The sequence below is a fragment of the Eulemur rufifrons genome, chromosome 17 (genome assembly GCF_041146395.1).
Source record: "Eulemur rufifrons isolate Redbay chromosome 17, OSU_ERuf_1, whole genome shotgun sequence".
In the NCBI taxonomy this organism is placed as follows: domain Eukaryota; kingdom Metazoa; phylum Chordata; class Mammalia; order Primates; family Lemuridae; genus Eulemur; species Eulemur rufifrons.
Window position 1 is genome coordinate 91,089,259 of NC_090999.1, and position 22,278 is coordinate 91,111,536.

Sequence of the window (22,278 nt, forward strand, 5' to 3'; positions counted from 1 at the left end):
AAACTCTACACTTTTATTTCTCACATACAGTTTATGTTATTGATTTCAAAATGTACATCTTTTAATGTTGTGTATCTATTAACAAATTATTGTAGCTATGGTTATTTTAATACTTTGGTTTTTAACTTTTATACTAGAATTTAAAATGAATTACAGACCACCATTATAGGATTAGAGTATTCTGAATTTGACTACATAGTTACCTTTACCAGTAAGTTTTATACTGTCATATGTTTTCATATTACTAATTAACATCGTTTCATTTCAACTTGAAAAACTCCCTTAAGCATTTCTTATAAGGCAGGTATAGTGATGAAGAACTCCCTCTTTTGTTCATCTGGGAAAATCTTTGTCTCTCCTTTATTTCTGAAGGACAGATTTGCGAGGTCTACCATTCTTGGTTGGCAGTTTTCTTTTGCTTTCAGCAGTCTGAATATATCATCCCACTCTCTCTTGATCAGCAAGATTTTTGCTGATAAATCTGCTGATAGCCTTATATAGATTTCTTTGTATGTAAAAAGTCACTTTTCTCTTGCTGCTCTCAAAATTTTGCCATTGATTTTCAATTGTAATGTTTCTCCATTTAATCTTCTTTGGGTTGATTCTTTTTGGAAATCTTTGAACTTCATGAACCTGGATGTCCATATCCCTCCTCAGATTTGAGAAATTTTCAGTCAATATTTGTTTAAATAAGCTTTCTTCCCATTTCTCTCTCTTCTCTTTCTGAAACTCTCATAATGCATATATAGGTTTGGTTGACAGTGTTCCATAAACCCCATCGAGTTTATTAATTCTTTTTTCTTTGTTCTTTTTTCTCCTCTGACTAGATAATATCAAATGATCTGTCTTTGAGTTCACAGATTCTTTCTTCTGCTTAATCAAGTCTGCTGTTGAAGTTCTCTACTGAATTTTTTAGTTCAGTTATTGTGTTCTTCAGCTCCAGAATTTCTGTTAGGTTCTTTTGTATGATTTCTATCTCTTTGTTAAACTTCTCACTTTGTTGATGTATTGTTTTCCTGGTTCATTGAGTTGTCTGTGTTGTCTTGTAACTCACTGAGCTTCCTTAAAACAATTATTTTTAATTCTTTGTCAAGCAGTTGATAGATCTCCATTTCTTTGAGGTTGGTTTTTGGGAAATTATTGTGTTTCTTTCATGATATCATGTTTCCTTGATTTTTTCCTGTTCTTTGAAGTCTTTCATAGCTGTTTTCACATTTAAAGAAGTAGCCAGCTCCTGTGGTCTTTACTGATTGGCTTCAGGAGAGAAAAACCTTTATCAGTCATCCCGGTTATGGATGTTGGGGGTTTGGGGGGCTCTCAGATCTTTTCTATGGATGCACCTGCTCCTTTTTTCTTGTTCCAACATGGAGTGCTTTATGGAAACTTCTGAATACAGATATGCCTTACCTAGTACTTAGAAAATTTTACTATCAAATAGGACAATGATGGCTTACATGATTATACAACTTTCTAATCACTGTGCCTTGAATAGACTACATCTACTCAGCATAGTCAAGATATCATTGCTGCTGATTAGGCTTAGAAGTAACTCTATGACCCCAGTGAGTAACATAAATGTGTAAATCACAGAAGAGAAAAGGGACAATGGGGCCTATAGCAAGTTGGAAAATGCTTGGTTTACTGTTAGGCTTTTAAATTCTAATAAAACATACTGATTGGTCATATTTAGCTAAGAGTCACTATTTTATACTGATAAACTAGCCACAGAAAAATCCAAAGCCTAGGTGGGGGACCCAGCTGAATTGGGTTCCACTCCCCCTCCCTATTCTGGTATCAGCCCTTTCCTCCAGTGCCTCCAATAGCATCTCTCATTTTTATGTATCTGTGGGGCTTCTGCCAGCATCCCTACTGGGACTCCAGGCCATCACTATGCCTTCCTATCACCCCACCCCAAGTGGAAAGAGGGAAAGTGGAAGAGTTTTCTCTCCAAGTGTGACAATTCTTTCAGCCAATTCAGAAATTGTGGCTTCATTGGCCAATAACACTTAAGGCCAATGAGCCCAAGAGTTGACTGAGGTAGGAGGCAAATATCATGTTAAATACCACCTTGAATTACACACTTAGTCATTGTTTGAGGCTGCACCAGCCTCCTCAAATTCCCCTCTGTCCCTAAGTAGAGTCATTGCAGTTCAAGAGCCCAGGCTAGCGACTGAAACAACTTTCACAATTTTCTTCTTTTTTTTTTTTTTTCCAGACAGAGTCTCGCTCTGTTCCCCGGGCTAGAGTGAGTGCCGTGGCGTCAGCCTAGCTCACAGCAACCTAAAACTCCTGGGCTCAAGCGATCCTACTGCCTCAGCCTCCCGAGTAGCTGGGACTACGGGCATGCACGACCATGCCCGGCTAATTTTTTCTATATATATTTTTAGTTGTCCAGATAATTTCTTTCTATTTTTAGTCGAGACAGGGGTCTCACTCTTGCTCAGGCTGGTCTCGAACTCCTGACCTCGAGCGATCCACCAGCCTCTGCCTCCCAGAGTGCTAGGATTACAGGCGTGAGCCACGGCGCCCGGCCCATGATTTTCTTCTTTGAGACATAATCTCTTTGGTATTAGAGGTCCACAATCTCCTACCCACAAGTCTGAGATAGAAAGGGGTTTGAACAGCAAACAACTTTTATCATTTTGCTAGCAGAACCTGAACTGAAGTGACATGAGGCTATAAGCAGTGCTTATTTTCCTGATTTAGTAGGAATAGTCATACATTTAGCCAAAGAAATATTATTGTGTTGAATTACAGGCCAGAGACATTATGTAATATGTAACATATGTGTCATATTACCTTTCTAAAGCCCAAAAATGTCTCTCCATTCCAAATCACATCTGGCCCTATGAGTTTTGGATAAAGCCCTAGGAATCTGTAGTAACTTCAAAATTAGTTCTAGAGTTTCTGTTCACTATTTTCCTCAGAGGCTGAGGTAATTATGCAGGATATGTGGCTAAAAGGAGAAGGTTACATAAGGAATTAGAGGTCCTCATAATTTCGTGGGGGTATTTAATGAGAGGAGAGTACTTTTATGGAGCCAGGAGTTAGGGCAGAGTCTTTCCACAGCCCAAGAGAACACAAGATTTCCCCCTTGAGCAGCCAGACCCTCATCTCTCTGGATACCATTTGATTGACATTCAGCCAGGGAAGAGACTGACTATATACAAGGAAATCTATTTTTGAATTCTTTGGAAAGGTCACCTTGGGATAAGAAGTGCTCTCTCCATATAAATAAGCTTTAAAATAATGATTTGATTCCCAAGCCAACCTAGAAAAGTTTGTTCCTGGAATAGCTAAAACAGTAGAATTTATAACACAGGATAAACTCATTTTATGAGCAAACCTAGGGACCTAAGTTCTTTTCCTATTACTTTTTATGTGGAAAAATATATTCTGCATCACCAATAATCAATTACAAAGTGCCATTTAAAACGTAATGCATTTGTAAGTTGGATGTTGCCTGAAATATGTAGAGTGTTTTTCTAATTAATTGTCATCATGTATTGTTCAAGAAACATTCATTGAGTACTTATAATATGCATTATGAATAAAGGGCTCAACAAAAATAACAATGACCCAGGCTTTACAAAGTTTAAACTCTCAGGAAAGGGATAGCAGGGGAAAAAAATGTAATACAGGTTAAAGTCAAGTCATCTTAATGTAAAAATAAGTATTCAGTAAGGTTAAATTTTTGGTCGTAACTTTACACATCAAAACTTTACTATGCTGGGCTGGGCGCGGTGGCTCACGCCTGTAATCCTAGCACTCTGGGAGGCCGAGGCAGGTGGATCGTTTGAGCTCAGGAGTTCGAGACCAGCCTGAGCAAGAGAGAGACCCTGTCTCTACTAAAAATAGAAAGAAATTATCTGGCCAACTAAAATATATATAGAAAAAATTAGCCGGGCATGGTGGCGCATGCCTGTAGTCCCAGCTACTCGGGAGGCTGAAGCAGTAGGACTGCTTAAGCCCAGGAGTTTGAGGTTGCTGTGAGCTAGGCTGGCACCACGGCACTCACTCTAGCCAGGGCAACAAAGCGACACTCTGTCTCAAAAAAAAAAAAAAACTTTACTATGCTGAGTTTTGTCTTACTTAAAGGCAACTTATATCTCTAGAAATAGAGTCTGACACACTAAAAGACTTACATTTAGTAACATAAAAGTCCCTAAACCTTAGCAAAGTTCAGAGAGATTTTCTAAATACATATATTTATCCCCCATATTCTGCTAATAAGGAAGAGACTATCAGGAAAAGAACAATTTACAAAGTTCACAGTGGAATAACAACATCATATTTCCAAATATTAGATGCTGAACAATATTTGAATCTTAGAATAATGCAGAAGAAATTTGTGAGTATAAAAAACAAAGAATCCACAACTTTGCCAAAAGAGAATGGAATGCTAAAGTCTGATAGCTATGGTCCATATTTTTAGAAAGCTTGTCACAAAGTTCTACTTATCATACTTTTGAAAACAATAGTCTGGTGTTCTTGAAATGCTGAGGTTAAATTTTCTGAGTGGAAATCAAAAAAACAATAGCTACCTTCCCTGAAATCAAGAAATCCCAGGATTGCACGGTCTCAACACAACCCGAGGAAAGGAAACCTTGGAGTTAAACTAGCCCTTTTTGCGGTGGCAATATTTGCTAGAAAGGGGAAATGTCAAGGAAAGAAAAAAGGCAAAAGCCCTCATTTTCCTTGCGGCAGCTAGCAGGGGAGCTGAAGCTAGTGTCAATGGAAATGGGAAGCTGTGGGGAAAAGCGCGTATTCGGATTACCTGCTACATTAGGCCAGTTTGCACCAACTACATGATGCCAAGACAGAAAGTCAGTCCCTGCCCGTTGTTCTCAAGGAACAATGAGGAAATAATTAATTCCTGAATGGAATCATGGGCATTGCGACTACCTCTATACTTTCAGATTTCTAAAAGAAATGAGGAATATAGGGGGAAAATGCCAGCCTGGAAATCAATGATTAGGATCCTCAAGAGTAGCAAATTAAGGTCTGGGAGGCTTGAATTCTGTACTTGATGGAGTCATTAACGGGCAACTTGGAAAATGTGGAACATCTGGAAAGTCATTGAGTGGGAAAACCAAGTCAATCCAGCAGGCCTTTGCTCAGTGTCTAGAATCGTTAAGCACTGATCCCAGCACTGAGGGGCGGAGAGAAAGAGGACTGCATTACAAAGATATGTCAGACGCCATCTCCATGTCAGCCACGACACAAGCCTGTACTCCTGTCACCGTAAATCAAGAGAAAAGTATTAATATTATGCAGCATAATTGCAAAAACTAATTGTCAATCCTCATAAGATACTTTTTGCATGTTGCACCCCATTCTAAGGGCTCTTGTGCCTTAATTAATTTAATTATCACAACCTCTATGACTCTGTCCCTTTTTATAGTGAGGAAAGTAAAGCTCAGAGAGGTTAAATAACTTATTCAAGGTCACACAGCTCATAAGTGGTAGATCAGGGATTTAAATCCAAGTTCCACTTTTTTAAAAAATTTTTAATTTTTAATGATTATAGGTACATAAGGGTTGTATATCTTTTTAGGGTACATGTGATGTTTTGATACAGACACACAATGTGAATTAATCAAATCGGGGAAATTAGGTCATCTGTCACCTCAGGGGTTTATCATTTCTTTGTGTTGGGAACATTACATTTCCACTCTTTCGGCTATTTTAACATATATCCTAACTTATTGTTGATCACAGTCACTCTGTTGTGCTATCAAATAGTGTTCATTCTATCTAACTATATTTTTGCACCCATTAACCATCCCCACTTTATCCCCGCTCCCCGCTACCCTTCCCAGCTTCTGGTAACGTCATTCTACTCTCTGTGTCCACGAGATCAAGTGTTTTTAATATTTAGTTCCCATATATGGGTGAGAACATGGGAAATTTTCTTTCTGTGCTTGGCTTATCTCACTTCACATACTGTTCACCAGTTCCATCCGTGTTGGTGCAAATGGCAGGATTTCATTCTTTTTGTGTGTGGCTATATAGCATTCCACTGTGTATATGTACCACAGTTTCTTCATCCATTCATCCACTGATGGACACTTAGTTGATTCTAATTCTTGGCTATCGTGAATAGTGCTGCAATAAACATGGGAGTACAGATATCTGTTTGATATACTGAATTCCCCTCCTGTGGATATGTAGCCAGCAGTAGGATTTCTGGGTCATATGGTAGTTCTGTTTTCAGTTTTTGGAGGAACCTCCATACTGTTCTCCATGGTGGTTATACTAATTTACATTCCCTCCAACAGTGGATGAGGGTTCCCCTTTCTCCACATCCTCTCCAGCATTTGTTATCACCTGTCTTTTTGATAAAAGCCATTTTAACTGGGGTGAGATAATATCTCATTGCAGTTTTGATTTGCATTTCTCTGATGACCAATAATGTTGAGCATTTTTTCATATACCCATTTTAGCGGCCACTCACTCCTGAGAAACCATAATATAGTGTGCAAACATTTTAATTCTGACTATAAGTGGGGGCAGGATGAGGGGAGGAGGCAGGAAGAGTAGAAGCAGCTTCTCAGAGGAACTGGTAGTTGAGTTGTATGTTGCCCATGTGTTGTATGTTGCTCCCTAGAACTTGTTTCCTTATCTCCAAATAAGTGATATTGATGAGATTATCACTAAAATCCCTTTGAATCTTTGAATCACTTCTTAATTTACCTCTTGTGGCATCACCAGAGATAGGACATCATGGAAAAAGAGCAAGCTTTGGAAAACAACACAACTAAATTATTAGTTCTGTCATCTTTGGTGAATTGTTTACCTTTTCTGAACCTAAGTTTCTTCACTGATGCAATGAGACAATCCTCATAGGGTTGCTGTGAAGGTTAAATAACCTGTGCTAGGCACAGTGGCTGGCACACAGGAAGCATTCAATCAGCTGTGTATGGTAGCTCACACCTGTAATCCCAGTGACGTGGGAGGCTAAGGCAGGAGAATTGCTTGAGGGTAGGAGTTCAATACCAGCCTGGGCAACATAGCGAGACCTCATCTTTACAGGGGTGGAGGGGTGGGGGGGAGGTAGTAAGGAAGCACTGAATTTACTCTCCTCTTCCCCCTTCCTTTCTCTTTAATTGCATATAATCTCAGTTCTTGAACTTAAGCTCACCTAAATCTAGTGAACCAGATCACTCTATGGTTGGCTACACATTATTAGAATATCCTTAGGAGATAGATAGAAAGAAAAAGATACGATCATTGACAGCATTTTTTTTAATCTGGAATTTTTTTAATTTGCCAGGCAGCTATTTTATATTAAAATACTCTTTCCTTCTCTTGATTCTTTTTATTATACAATTCAACTGACATTAAATAGCTATATGATAAGCTACGAACCAAGTGGTGAAGATACCTACTATTCATAAACCATGACTGATACGGCCTAGGAATTTTTCAATAGATAGGTCATAGGTTATAGAAAACCAAAGAAATGCATAGTCAAGAATTTAAAACTTTATAATGTTATCCACTAAAATAAATATGTGAATTAAAGTGGACAGAAAAAGTCATATCCAAAACCTTTTGTCATAATTTGAAGTTTTATTGTCAAAATTAAGTAAAGGTAGAGATAATGAGGCATTTATCCAGAGAAAAGAGTAAATAAAGAGACAAAATCATATTGGTATCCAAGAGAAAGAAGAGATATTTATGTTGGTTGGTTTTGTTTATTTTTTCTGTTACTCTACTAACTCCGAATACATTTTTTTTTTTTACCAACTCTGACTAAAGAGATTTGAGGCTTTTCTTTTTTTTTTTTTTTTTTTTTGTTGTTGTTGAGACAGAGTCTCACTCTGTTGCCCAGGCTAGAGTGAGTGCCGTGGCGTCAGCTTAGCTCACAGCAACCTCAGACTCCTCGGCTTAAGCGATCCTACTGCCTCAGCCTCCCGAGTAGCTGGGACTACAGGCATGCGCCACTATGCCCGGCTAATTTTTTCTATATAGAGTTTTAGTTGTCCATATAATGTCTTTCCATTTTTAGTAGAGACGGGGTCTCGCTCAGGCTGGTCTCGAACTCCTGACCTTGAGCAATCCACCCGCCTCGGCCTCCTAGAGTGCTAGGATTACAGGCGTGAGCCACCGCGCCCGGCCTTTTTTGTTTTTAAAATTGAGGTTAACTTACATATGTTGAAATACACAAATCGTAAGTGTACACTCCATGAGTTTTTACATATGCACACACCCATGTAACTAACCACCACCCAGACCAACACATAGAACATTTCTGACACCCCGAAAGCCCTCGGCCCCTTTTCAGTCCATACCCCCAAGGAAGTCACTACCTACATTTTTAAATAGAGCAGGTAACAAAAACAGAAAATGATAAATGAAAAAGTGAAGGAATCCTAAATCTAATTTTCTTGTGTTTTACATTGTATGCTAGAGTTTTTTTCATTGCACAGCCTACTCCTTGGAAGTTTGGTAACCATTAGATACCCAAGGCTCTAAGGAATTAGCTGACTGGGTGATAAACTAAAAACCATAGCTGGGGGCTTAAGAGAAGCAACCTTTAAGTTCTTACTGTAGAAGAGTCAGATTACTGATTTTTTTCTCTTAGAGCAAAATAGGCAAAGAAAGCATCTAGAGACTTAAGTCAGGTTGTTTGCAACCTCCATGTCAATGTAAGTGTGACTCAGTGAGGTCTGAACAAAAATTCTGCCTTGTGGTCAATAAAGCCAAGATAAGTAATGGCAATAAATTGGTCAGACGCAAACTCTTGCTTGGGTCATGAAGCTATCAGCTCTGTGCATAAAGAGGTGCCTCGGACTTGACATCAGTGGAGTGTGAGCTTGAGTTGTTTGTCTAGTAATTGTGATAATTTGACATTCTTGCATACATTTGTTTTTATCTCACTCTTCTGATAAATTTCCGGTCAGACATTGGGAGTATAATGAGTGACAAGAGAGTAGCCTCCTGAGCAGCAAGACAATCAGATCCAAGATTTTGGCTCCTTAGATGACTAAACAATGTAATTTGGTCAATACTATAGATTGGCTATCCATAAATTTTACAAACAGAATGAAAGGGAACTCTTGTTACAATTATGCCAGAACAGCAGGGCTAAAAATCAGGTCTGTCCCAAGCACACCAGGCCATATAGTCACCCTGACTGTCACAAGCCTCCACTCCACGAGACTTCATACTGATTAACTCTTAAGTCTAATGACTCTTTTACTAATTAAGCTAAAGCTTTTGTGGTGACAAAGACATCTGAGAGAGGAAAACAAACACGGAGACACGAGAGGTTACGGCTGAGATCCAGCAAGCTAAACACATCCATGTCTCTGATCTAAGGACACAGCCTTAACTTCTGACAAGAAGAAATCAGCCCAGGTAGGTTGAGGATTCAGAGGGGCACAGGGGTCACATCTTGTAAACCCTCAGTAACTCCCTGTAGCAAGTGACATACTACTTCACATACTGAGGGCTGCCAGTAAATACTGAGGGCTGATGAACTAAGGGAGGGCAATATCCTCCATTTGTTAAAACAATACTGGTCAGTAATAATGTGGTAATGATGATAACCAATAGTCGATGTGAACTGAGGGCTCACTATGTGTCTGGTGTGCTGTGCTAAGTCCTTTATACTCATTATCTCTTTGTATTCCCAATGATTCTATAAAATAGATGCTACTGCTAGTCACATTTTCTGCACCCAGATGAGGAAACTGAGGCTTAGAGAAGGTAAGTCACTTGTCCCAGGTAGTAAAATGCATCACAGGGTTCTCAGCGCAGTCTTACTCTTAACCATTCCCTTATTCTACCCCCCTGCCCCATCAGGGCTCTCTCATTGCCAGTACAACTCACTCAACTAACTCACACAAGAAGAGTGTTCACTGAAAGGATGCCACAAACCAACCCTAGAGCATAAAAGTAAATACTGCAGGGCCACCTGGGGAATGCAACTGAGCAGCCAGGAACCAAGGTTATTCCCACCAGCTCTTGTCACCTGCTTCTTTATAGTGTCTACTGCATATTTATACATTTATGTTTTCAGAATCTGGGGGCTTTGGATTCTATAAGGGCAAACATTTCCAATGTCTGAATCACCCTCTGGTGTGTGTCTTATTAGAGAGCTTATTATGTATTTGTTGATATAGCATAAAGATGAATTTTGAATTTGATTTCTTCGACTACTACAAAAATAAAAACTAAAATTTTGATTTTAATTAGTCTATGATCTTAGCACTCACGGAAACCTTCTGTTTTCATCTGGTATGCTTTTAAAAGTAGAAACTAACACTGAGTATAAAGCCCTACAGGAAGGGAGTAAATGCATTTATCCTGTCAGGTGAATAGATTTCGATAAGTAGTCTTTCCTCATGAAAATTATTGAAATATATTGCAATTGGTTTATACATTTCTATGTAAAAAGTTTTCTGCCTTCATTCCTATAGTTTGTCTATGTAAAGGCAGAAAGAAGTGATATTGCTATAACTGTGGTCTATGGTCCTTTCCTTAGGGCCAGCAGTTCTCTTACTTCAGTGCTATGTTCCATTAATAGAATAACATTCCAGCGCACAGCTTGGACTAGAGCCCAGTTCTTTGCACTTTCAGCCTAGGGCCTTTTCTAAAAGTTGTACAGATATGGTGGGGGGATGGGGCAGAGAGGGTGGCTTGTGTGTGACCCCAAACAGAAGAATACAAACCATCAAATGGCTGTCCCTTTCCACTTCTTACCATTTGATACCATAGTGTTACCTGGCACTAATTTCCAATTACGATATAAGAGCATGATAGCTTTTGACTAGAGTTCTATGTATGTATGTTTTATAAATATCTGTTTATTGATATGTTTCTCCTACTGGGCTGTAAACTCACTTATAGCAAGTATGGTGCTTATTTATTTTTATATCTCCATCACCCAGGATACAGCCTGGCACATAAAAGTCATCCAAAAAACGTTTGTTGGAAGGAAGGAAGGAAGGAAGACAGGAAGGGAAGGAGGGAGGGCAGTAGGGTGGACTGCACAATTTGCCTCAAATGAATAAGATTCGACCAAAAAGTGAAAGTAAATCTGTAGCAACTTGGGAGAAATAGAAAAACTTTCTTATTTGCCTGAGGAAACTTCTGCATTCCTTTTTCTCTTGTTTCACCTTATTTGTTGGAAATGATTTTTAAAAATGAATAGTGCTACACAGAGAAAAGATTAGAAGCGAACAAACTACTAATAGAAATTGTCAAAAAAGAAAATGAAAATATATTTTAAAAAGAATGAAAAGTCAGAATAATCAATAAAAAGTATGCAATATAATATGCAATATCTGCAGAAACTACTCTAACCGCAATTAAATATGAGCTGCTTCAAAACGATGTGTTGCTTGCAATGCATGAACTGCATCGTCAAAACATTTCACAGGGAGAAAAACAGAACATGCCAAATCGTGGTGGCAGGAAAGAGAAAGGCCAGTCCTAATATTGATGGTGTTATCACTAGTTCCCAAAACAAGGAAAGGAAGTAGCTGTATGAATGTTTCTCTAAGAAAATATGAGAGATTCCGTAACTCTAATTGTTGCCTGTGGATTATAAACAGTGATTCTTGGACTTGCTCCAGAGCTGGCCCGTCGGGGAGTCCTGGGGTCTCTCCCATGTGTTTGGGGCACCTGCACTTGGCTAGCAGATATGTGACAAACAGCATGAGCCAAAGGTTTTCTTTTGTAAGTCAGGGAGGGGGGAAGGATTTTGTTATATTTCTTTTTCATTCAGTCTTTTTTTCCTGTAAAGTGGGAAGAAAAAAAAAAAAAAAAGGCCAGTATTATTCAACATTAGAACATCTCAGGTCAGTTAGAGTTCCACGGGAGTAGGGGTTAGAAACAACCAACAATTCAGTCACACAACAAATATTTATTGAGCATCTGACATGAACCAAGCTCTGTGGATACAGTGGTGAACATAAAAGATAAGGTCCTTGTTTTTGAAAAGATTCCATTCTTGAGGGAGAGGACAGATAATAAACAAGTGGACAGAAAATATATAACCTCTGTGAGACACCAACCTTCTCCCAACAACCCTCTCCTGCCTCCCTGTACTCCAGCACAGAGAACAGTGGCCTTCCTGCCTTTGCTGAAATGTGCCAAGTTCAATCTTGCCCCAGGGTCTTTACCTTTGCCATCCCCCCCTGGCTGGAGACCTTCCCATGGCTTCTTCCTCCTCACTCAAGGCTCAGCCAAGATGTCACCTCTCAAAGAAGCTTCCCTGATCATCCCATGTAAATAGGCCTCCCTCACTTTAGCCTTTTCTATTTTATTTTCTTTATATGGCTTATCTATTTTTTTTAATTTTTAAAAAAAGAAAAAAAAATTCTGCACCCCCTGCCTCCCACCCACCACAGGCGGGCAGGGAGGAAAAATGAGGTGCCCGGGAACGGAAAGAGAAGAGCGGTCCCATTCGCCAGGAATGGCCCATCCCTTGCCTGGGGTGCAGCTTAAGGCCCGGGAGGGCGCGATGTCACCACATCCATCAGACCCTATATCTCTTATCTATTGAAACTGTGTTATTTATGTACTTTTAAAATTTTTGGTCTCTCCCACTAGAATATAAGGCCCACAACAGCATAGGTTTTGCCTGTTTTGTTCATTTCCATATCTCATGCATTTAGAACAGTGCTGTTAGAAACGTCCATTTAAACACCTCCAGTGACAAAGTATGTATAGTCAGAGGGCCTAATCTATTATCTGTACTGTGGTATCCGGTCTCCCAAGATGGCCCGCGGTGAACTACACCTCCTGGTATTTATATCTTGTGCAGTCCTCTCGCCTTGAATCTGGGCTGGCCCTGTGGCTCACCTTTGACCCCCAGAATGTAGCATAGATGAATCTGCATGACCTCCAGTGCTATAGGAATGCCTTGCAGATTCTACCTTGGTGTTATAGGATATATAGTCTGGAGGAAGCCAGCCAACAAGTAAAAAAACCAACTATACTGAGACCACCGTGCCGTATGGAAGTCAAAGCTAGCCACGTGGAGCGCCACACAGAGAGACCAAAATGGCCCTCAGCTCTTCCAGCAATCCCAGCTGAAGCACCAGACCTGGGACTAAAAATTTGATCTTGCATATTCAGCTCAGCTGGGTCTTCAAGTGACTCCAGCCCTAGGCTCTGTGTGACTGCAAATGCATTAGAGACAAGTAACAACCATCCAGCTGAGCCCTGTCAACTCTCAGAATCCTGAAAGGTAATAATAAATTATTCTAAGCCATCAAGTTTTGATGTGGTTAGTCAGAGCAGCAATAGATTACTGTAAAATGTAGCCACCAAAGATACCTCTAGATTCAAACATTTCTTTCCCTACAAACATTATACTCACACCTGAAGGTCCTTGGGCTTTCTCCCCAGCACACTCTCCTACAAGGCATGTGTAAAAAATATGCATTTTGCTCTGTTCACCTACAACTCTACAAGCACCCCACTGGAAGTCAGGAAAACTGGATCTTCATCTTCATGGGGGCACTGTAATTTTGGCCAAATCACTAAACTCCTGTAGCTCAGGCTCTTCACTGAAAAATGATGGCGGGGATTTGATTTTTACATTTTGTTTAGAGTGTGGCAGGCCAAATAGAAATTAAGACAGAACAAATAGGTGAAACAGATACAGTGGAAGAGTTCTAACTGAAGCAGGAGAGCCTGTGTTGGAGTGGTAGAAAGAGACGAGCACTGCAGTCAGAAGACCTAAGTTCAAGTGCCAGGCCCTGCCCTCTCTAGACCGAAGAGCCCTGGACTCCCCGGGAACCCAGGACGGAAACCACTGCCCTGGATGGTCTCAGAGGCCTTCCGTCTTCACATGCTGTGATCTATAACACTTACCATATAAAAACAGATGTGTATTTTAAAATTTTGGGATAGATTTTAATTTATTGTTTATGTGGCATCATGTATCTTAATTTTTCAAACAAGTATTGAACTGAGTTTATTTCTTCTGCTTTTTCACTGAACCAGATTTACAGTACTGTTTTCCAACTACCCTTTGACCCCTAGACCAGTAAGCCCTTACCAGTCTTGCCTAGTCCTCTCAAAACAAGTGCTAAGCTTGGTGCTTGCTCCATCTCCAGGGACAGAAATAGAGTATTTCAAATGTCCCAATCTACAGTATCACTTGGCTTGGGAAATACTGGTTTAAAACATTTTAAACCACCCTATTGATTTTTTTTTTAAATCTTATTTTCAAAGACTTCCAGGGTAGGAGATTCCAGAGTCTGCTATACATTCCCATTCAAGTGTTAAGTGGTTGTATTCATTGGGAACCTTTCCTTCATATTTGGCATAAATCATTCAATAAAGGTGCTTCTTCAGGTAATGCTTCTCAACTTTAATTCTTTTTTTTTTTTTTTTTTTTTTTTTAATTTTTTTTTTTTGAGACAGAGTCTCACTCTGTTGCCCGGGCTAGAGTGAGTGCCATGGCGTCAGCCTAGCTCACAGCAACCTCAAACTCCTGGGCTTAAAGTGATCCTACCGCCTCAGCCTCCCGAGTAGCTGGGACTACAGGCATGCGCCACCATGCCCGGCTAATTTTTTTTGTATATATATATTTTAGTTGTCCATATAATTTCTTTCTATTTTTAGTAGAGACGGGGTCTCGCTCTTGCTCAGGCTGGTCTCGAACTCCTGACCTCCAGCGATCCACCCGCCTCGGCCTCCCAGAGTGCTAGGATTACAGGCGTGAGCCACCGCGCCCGGCCTATTCAACTTTAATTCTTACAACTTTTTTTTAAAAGTCTTAGAATTAAGTTCTTCAATATTACTGTATGGCTTTCTTCTGAACTCTCAATTGTTTTCCCATTTTCTCCTTTAGATATTGACCTTAATTGAAAAGAGGAATGGTCTGATAAGTGTTCCTGCAATTCTATGACTTATAAAATATCATGCATACTTAAGTTATTACGGAGCTTCCAGTTTTCATCTTGATAAGGTCAACATCTCCTAAAACATGTCATCAGATAATATGCACAGGCACATGATATAATTACAGGCACATAAAGATACATTACCTATATTTATATTGCCTAACAAACACCCTGCCGCATGAAACTATTAGGTAACTATTTGGCCATACATTGCAACAAAATTTCCACTCAAATCTCCAAACTCATGATTTGAACTTTTCCCCCAAGCCCAGGACAGACACACATTGTATCTGATCAATGTTAAAAAGAAACTAATATCTGACCAATATTCTAAGCTATTTGAATAGAAGCTCCCACTTCCTTGAACATGAAATGTTAGGCATTTTCTCCCAAAGCTGTTTCAATAACTGGGAAAAGTATCAGCTAGAAGTCCTTTTTTGATATGAGAAGCAAAAATGTAGATTCCCAGAGGCTTGGAGGAAGAAAAGCAGTGTCTCTTATTGGGCCAATATCAAAGGGCCTCCTAAAATATATGTTAGGCATAATCATACATCTCCATCTTGTCACACAGCAATGATACTTCCCCTATTGTTTGTCTGCTGCTGCCTTTTAAATACTGTATTCCATTTTATTGTACAGTAGCCCCAAGAATAAACAAATCAGGCAGCTGTTTGATGGATGTCTTTTAAACGTAAGCAAATATCAGTAGGTAAAATAATATAGTGTACTTGTTCCTTTCTAACTCCTCTCATTCTAGGAAAAGACCATCTGCTATTTTCCCTACCTGCCCCACCCTCCCCCTCAACTGCTCCTGCTCTTTCTCACGGAAACTCACACCACTGCAGGTCCTCATCCTACACACTAGAGAACTTCGAACCAGTTCAGGGTACCTGAGTGCCCTTTAATTGAGCTGTAAGCGCATGCCAGGGCCACTCTGAACACTTGCGCTCATTCACGCACCAAAAGAGGCCTGCATCTTTCTCAAAAGGTTAAACATAGAATATCATATGTATGACCCAGCAAGTCTACTCCTAGGCACATATCCAAAAGAACTGAAAGCAGGGACGCAAACACCCGTGTTCATAGTAGCATCATTCACAATACACAAAAGGTAGAAACAACCCAAATGTCCATCAACAGATGAATAGATAAACAAAATATGGTATATCCATACAATGTAACACTATTCAGCCAAAAAAAGGAATGAAATTTTGATTATATGCTACCACATGGATGGACCTTGAAAACATTATGCTGAATGAAATAAGCCAGACACAAAAGAAAAATATTGTGTGATTCGACGTATATGAGATATCTAGAATAGACAAATTCATAGGGACAGAAAGTAGAATAGATGTTACGGGGGGCTGGGAGGGGGCAGGGAACAGGGAGTTATTGTTTAATGAGTTTAAGGGGAGTCACTGTTCAATGGAAGCTTATGTTGGGAATGACAAAGTTTTGGGTACAGATAGTGGTGATGGTTACACAACATTGTAAATGTATTTAATGCCACTGAATTATACACTTGCCAATGCTTAAAATGATAACTATTGTTATGTATATTTTACCACAATAAAAAATTACTTAAGGGGAAAAAAGTCAGTCTGACCTCTGCAGTGGTGGCTTAGAGGGCACCTAGGATTTGAGGACATCTTCACTACCCAGAATTTGGGAGGTTGACAACCTCATCTATATCCCAAGCCCACCCCTATCCTGCGTAGCATAAGGATCTAGAAAAGAGACCTGGAAGTCAAGGTTTTCGGAATGTCCCCAGGAAGAGACAGCTATGGGCACCAAAGAGACACCCTCCGAGTTTCCAGGTCACCCAGGGCCTTCCCCAGCCCCCCACGCAGGGAAGGTCATCAGTGGTCAGAAAGAAGAAAAAAAAGAGAGAGAGACCTGAGCAGGCCAACTCTCTGGAATTTATGTAAACTTTTTTCTTTTACTTTCCAAGTGTCATGAGAATCAATTTTGGAGCAAGCAGCCTACAAAAAGATGCTTTAGTTCTCTCAGCCTAATGATATATATGCCAACGGAAAGGGAATAAGAAAACTTCGGAAAGTACTTGTATCTCCAAAATGTTTGAGGTTATTTAGAAGAGTAGGTGTTTCAGACACACACACACACACACACACACGCACGCACACACACACCATGCACCACACATCACATCAAACATATACATACATACATACAATGGTTGCATATTCTAATATTCTTAAATCTAAAATTAATTTTAAAAGAAAAATACTGGACTTTCAGCACCAGAGCAGAGTTAGTAAGAGTAATTTTTTCTCAGGCATGTCATGCTGAACTATTGCCACTCGTAATTGTTTTAAAGTAAAGATAGGCTTCCAACAATAGGCTTTATACTAGTTATTCTTACTCTTGACTACTCTATAGCAAATTAATAAACCACCAACACAAATGTTGTTTGCTATGTTTAGCGACATTTAGAACAACGCCTCTCAAAAATGTGTGGAATGAGCGAATGGATGCTTCAAATGCAAAACCTTAGAACCAGCAAGTCAAAATCTCACCAAAAGGAGGAAGAGGCGTCCGTGGTGTCTGGGTACATAGGAAATGAGATGCTACTGAGATTTTGATGATTGCTTCTCTTCCTCCCCCACCCCGCCCCCATAGAACTAGGAAGCGTTACCCAGGCAACCACTAGGGGCAACTACTTATTATCTGTGTTATTCACACATAAAAAATTGAGCAGACTTATTGTTTAAGCGCGAAGAAAGTCCTCAATGAGGCAATATCCTGTCTGAATAATTTAGGACGGGGCCGGGCCAGCCCACACCGCGCACAGTGTGGGGAGAGTCCCCCTGCGTCGTGTCCATTTCCTGCGTCTACAGCCGGCTGCCCTGCTCAAAATTTCCCCTGTTACAGTCGGGTAGGAAAAAACCAAAAACCAAAAAAAGCCCAGTTTGCCAGCAGGCTAAATATATTGTGCCTCATTAAGCAAATGTTTCACCTGCCTGGCCAATTAGCTTCCTCTCCCAGGAAGACTCGTTCAACAGGTTTCCTTTTGCTCTTCCTCTGCCTCCTGGGTTGGGGAGAGAGGCTGTCACTTCGCTTCGACCCTCCCCTTCCCTCCCCCTCGGCCCTTCCACGCCGGCCCGGACCAATCGCGCCGGCTCCAGCCAGTCCAGGTCGGCGGCCCGCGAGCTCGGCTGCCTGGATGCGCGGGGCGGCGGGCGCGGGGCCGGGCGCGGGGCCGGGCGCGGGGCCGGGCGCGGGGCCGGGCGCGGGGCCGGGCGCGGGGCCGGGCGCGGGGCCGGGCGCGGGGCCGGGCGCGGCGAGGCTCGCTTAGCCTGCGCCCCGGGACCGGGGGCGCGCAGGTCGGAAGGTGCCTTCCGGACGCGGCCCCGATGACCGAACTACAGCAAGATGTGGAAGACGCGAAGCCTGCGAAAGTGCTCGGGAAGAGAGAGAGCAAGGTCGGCCCGGCCCAGTAAGTAGCCCCGCGGGACCCCCCGGGCCGGGGACGCGCAGCCCACGCGCCTCCTCGCGGGGACGGGCTCGAGTGCAAACGGTTGTCCGCAGCTTTGCGCAGGGACGATCCTGCGGCTTGAACTCTTTGTGCACTCTCGCTCCCCCCTCCTCTCCCTTTTCTTTTCCTCCCTCGGATGCCCGAGAGAGAAAGCACGGCAGCATTTCAGGAATGCTGTAGCTCGCAGTCGGTGGGGTGAGATGATTTGATCCGAAAGCGTGATTGGTGGTTTGTAAGTCCCGAGGGACGTCTGGGGAAACTATTCAAATCCCCCAGCCCTGTCGAGACACGGCGCTAACATTTATTCCAGCTGTCCTACTTCTCAACGACATCCAGCTGTCTCTAGTAATTAGATGTCATCTGGTTATTAGCTTCACAGTGATGTGTGTTTGGTTATTTGATTCAGAGCTGGTGGGTGTCTGTCCTCCACCCTCTTCCCTGTTTCCCCTCAAGAGAAGAAAAGTGGAAAACGTGAAATATGCTTTGTCTTTCCTTTCAGAGACCGCCTGCCTTGGCTACCTCACACAAGCTTGTTGAACTTTTTTTTTTTTTTTTTTTTGGAGAGAGGGTGAGGAGGTGGGTCGGGGAGCACAACGAATATATATTAATAGTAAAACAAAACATTTCACACGTGGGTTGTGACTGTTCTCTTAAATTATGTGCATAATAAGAGGGTTTGCACATCGTTTGACCTATAAACCCTTCTGTTTTTACACACTGAAAACGCAGATATTTTTATCACAGGGATTACTTGGAATGAAATTTAGTAATCTTCTCCGGTACTAATTTGGATTTTTTTAAAATCTGGAACTATGATTATTTGATGATTGTTATTCCCAAACATTCTTCTTTTAAAAAAGAAAAGAATCTTTCACTATTTGCTTATTTGCTATATCACCATAAAACATCACCATAACATTAAATGATATTAAGATAAATATCTAAATAAGATATTAAGGTAAATATCTGAAGAAGCCCGTTGTACTTTGTGGTGTCAAGTTATTGGGGTAACTAAAATGATGTGTTGCTGCCAATATGAAAAGATGCTAAATTCTTTTAACAGTAAAGATTCAATCTCCATCACTCATTTCAGCATTTAGTCATTCTTTTTTTAAATCACAGCCTTATTTTACATAAAGAATTGTGTGTAAAAAAAGCATATTCCATCTGTGTGCCTTTTGCAGTCTGGGCTGAAGTTTTAGAAGAATAACTGTATGAGCTGCTTTGGTTTGTTGTTTCAAAGGCTTTTGGTCATATCCTCTTCCAGTGTCTTTGCTTTTCTTGGCTACACTTTCCTTTTTCCTCCCAGTATTGTCAACTTAAGCGGACGTTCTTTAGGACAGATAAATGACTGAGAACAAATTGCTATATGTAAAACCACCCTAAAATGTTTTTGTTTTCTGACCCAAAAATAAAATCATATCTTTATAATACTTCAAATCTAAGAAAAAGATGAACTATCAAATAACACCTATTTTCTTTGCACTGAATCATTTTATATAATTATTTCTCTGAAGAAGAGACCATAGGATAGACTTTTCACTATTTTATAGTTGTTGGCAGTGACAGGAATGTTGAGTGGCAGAAGCAAGACTAGGACCCAGGACGTTAAACTCCCAGGGCAAAGCTTATCCAAAGGTAGCATTTCAGTTGCACAAAGCAGAATGATTCAAATCTACCCAATAGCTACAAAGTTTTGAAATCTTTACATTTCCCTGTTGTCTAGATATTCAGTTAAGGAGACGGTTTTGATTGAAACATCTACTGTAGCATTTAAAGAAATTCTCTTAATTCAAAATTCTTTATGGGCCGGGCGTGGTGGCTCACGCCTGTAGTCCTAGCACTCTGGGAGGCCGAGGCAGGCAGATTGTTTGAGCTCAGGAGTTCGAGACCAGCCTGAGCAAGAGCGAGACCCCCGTCTCTACTAAAAATAGAAATAAATTATTTGGACAGCTGAAAATATATATATAGAAAAAATTAGCCGGGCGTGGTGGCACATGCCTGTAGTCCCAGCTACTCGGGAGGCTCAGGCGGGAGGATCGCTTGAGCCCAGGAGTTTGAGGTTGCTGTGAGCTAGGCTGACGCCACGGCACTCACTCTAGCCTGGGCAACAGAGTGAGACTCTGTCTCAAAAAAAAAAAAAAAAAAAAAAAAAACCTCTTTATATGTTCGAAAAATAGTTTTGTAGAAAAGAAGCCCAACCACATGGAAGCTCAGTGTCCCAACACAGCCCTTCATTTGGAGTGACTAGTTTCATGAATCCACTTCGGTTCAACAAATAATGGAATATCTACTTGTTCAATAGCGGTGGGCAGTACAAGGATAGATGTGATTTCAGATCTGCCCTTCTGGAACTCCAAGAGTAGGGCAGGGGTGGGGGAGGCACAAATGTGTATTACTATACTTCAAGGGACATTGGTGGCCATTGCCACATTAAACACACAGAAAAGGTCCTATAAAAAGTTTGGCCTATAACTAAATCTTTTCAACAATTAAGATATTTACCTATTTGGCAGCCTTTGATAAATGTCAGTTGGTCTGGGGGTTTTTTGGTTTGTTTTTTCCTACAAAGTGGTATTTTCTAAGCCTACTGAAGTCACTTCTGATTATGTCTAAGATTTTTGACACTCACCTGAGCTGTTAAACTCTTGCGTTAGTATCAGAATAAGGGTAATTTAAGAGGGAGGGAAGGAAGTATAATATCATAATGACATACTGATGTGATAATTCCATATTGAAATCATTTTAGGTTGCCAAATTTTTATGCTTAGAAACCTGGTCTAACCTGTTTTGAACTTTATAACTTGGATTAATTATCACTAAGCTCAAAGTCTTGTTGAAGTCCAGGTGTCCCAGTGGACATGCCTCCTAAGAGTATTAGAATGGCTTGCTCCTCCCCTGCATCTCTAACTGCACCCACATGGGCTTCATCACCCAGAGCCTAGCCTCATAGGTAATGACAGCTGGCATTCCCTGAGAATGCCTACTATGTGACAGGGAGTGTGCTCAGCCCTTTACCTGCATTTGCACACAGATTAAGGTAGGTGCTATTGTTATCTCCATTACAAATAAGAACACTAAAGCTCTGAGACGTTAAGCAGCTAGGCAGAGTCACACAGCTAATAAGAGAGCAGCTCAAATTCAAGCCCAGGTCTGCTAACTCTAGATCCTGAACTTATAACCACTGCACTATATTTCATCCAGATTCCTCTGCTCCATGCTCTATGATGGCCCTCCATGGCCTACTTTAAAAAGCAGGTTCCTCTGCCAAGATTTTGAGATCCTCACTGGTCTGGATACACATAGAAACCTTACATCCTGATTCTAGTCAGCACATACATCTTTTATAGCCAAACAGTCATACCAGCAGCCCTGTACTTAAAGAGGTAACATGCAGCCCTCCCGTGTTCACTGCAGCACTGTTCACAATAGCCCAGATACGGACTCAACCCAAGTGCCTGTCATTGGATGAATGGATAAAGAAAAGGGGGTATACATACACAATGGACTACTAGTCAGCCTTAAAAAGGAGATCTTGCCATTTGTGACATGGATGAACCTGAAGAACATTATGCTAAGTGAAATAAGCCAGTCATAGAAAGACAAATGCCACATGATCTCACACGCAGAATCTAAAACAGTCAAACTGGTGCAAGCAGAGAGTAGAATGATGGTTGCCACCGGCTGAAGGGTGCGGAGGGAGAGAATGGAGAGTTATTGATCAAAGCGTACAAAGTTTCAGATAGACAGGAAGAGTAAGTGTTGAGATCTGTTGCACAGCAGGGTGACTATAGTCAATAATAATGTATATTTCAAAATAACTAAGTAAATTTCAAATGTCTCACTAAAGAAATGGCAGGTAGGCGAGGCGATGGATATGTCAATCAGCTTGATTTAATCTTGCCA

At 40.9% G+C, this 22,278-nt stretch overlaps 1 protein-coding gene across 6 annotated transcripts in view; it reads left to right on the forward strand.

Moving 5' to 3' along the window:
- Window positions 1-22,278, forward strand: part of GRAMD2B (GRAM domain containing 2B) — a 117,036-nt gene that overhangs the window by 36,301 nt on the left and 58,457 nt on the right. For 2 of the 6 annotated variants that reach the window (XM_069492132.1, XM_069492133.1), the window contains exon 1: window positions 18,143-18,333. The exons of the other annotated variants lie outside the window; for them this stretch is intronic. In XM_069492132.1, coding sequence (XP_069348233.1) covers window positions 18,251-18,333 — 83 coding nt within the window. In that variant the 5' untranslated portion in view covers window positions 18,143-18,250. Of the gene's footprint in view, window positions 1-18,142; window positions 18,334-22,278 lie in introns of those variants that run through there. 6 annotated transcript variants of the gene reach the window in all.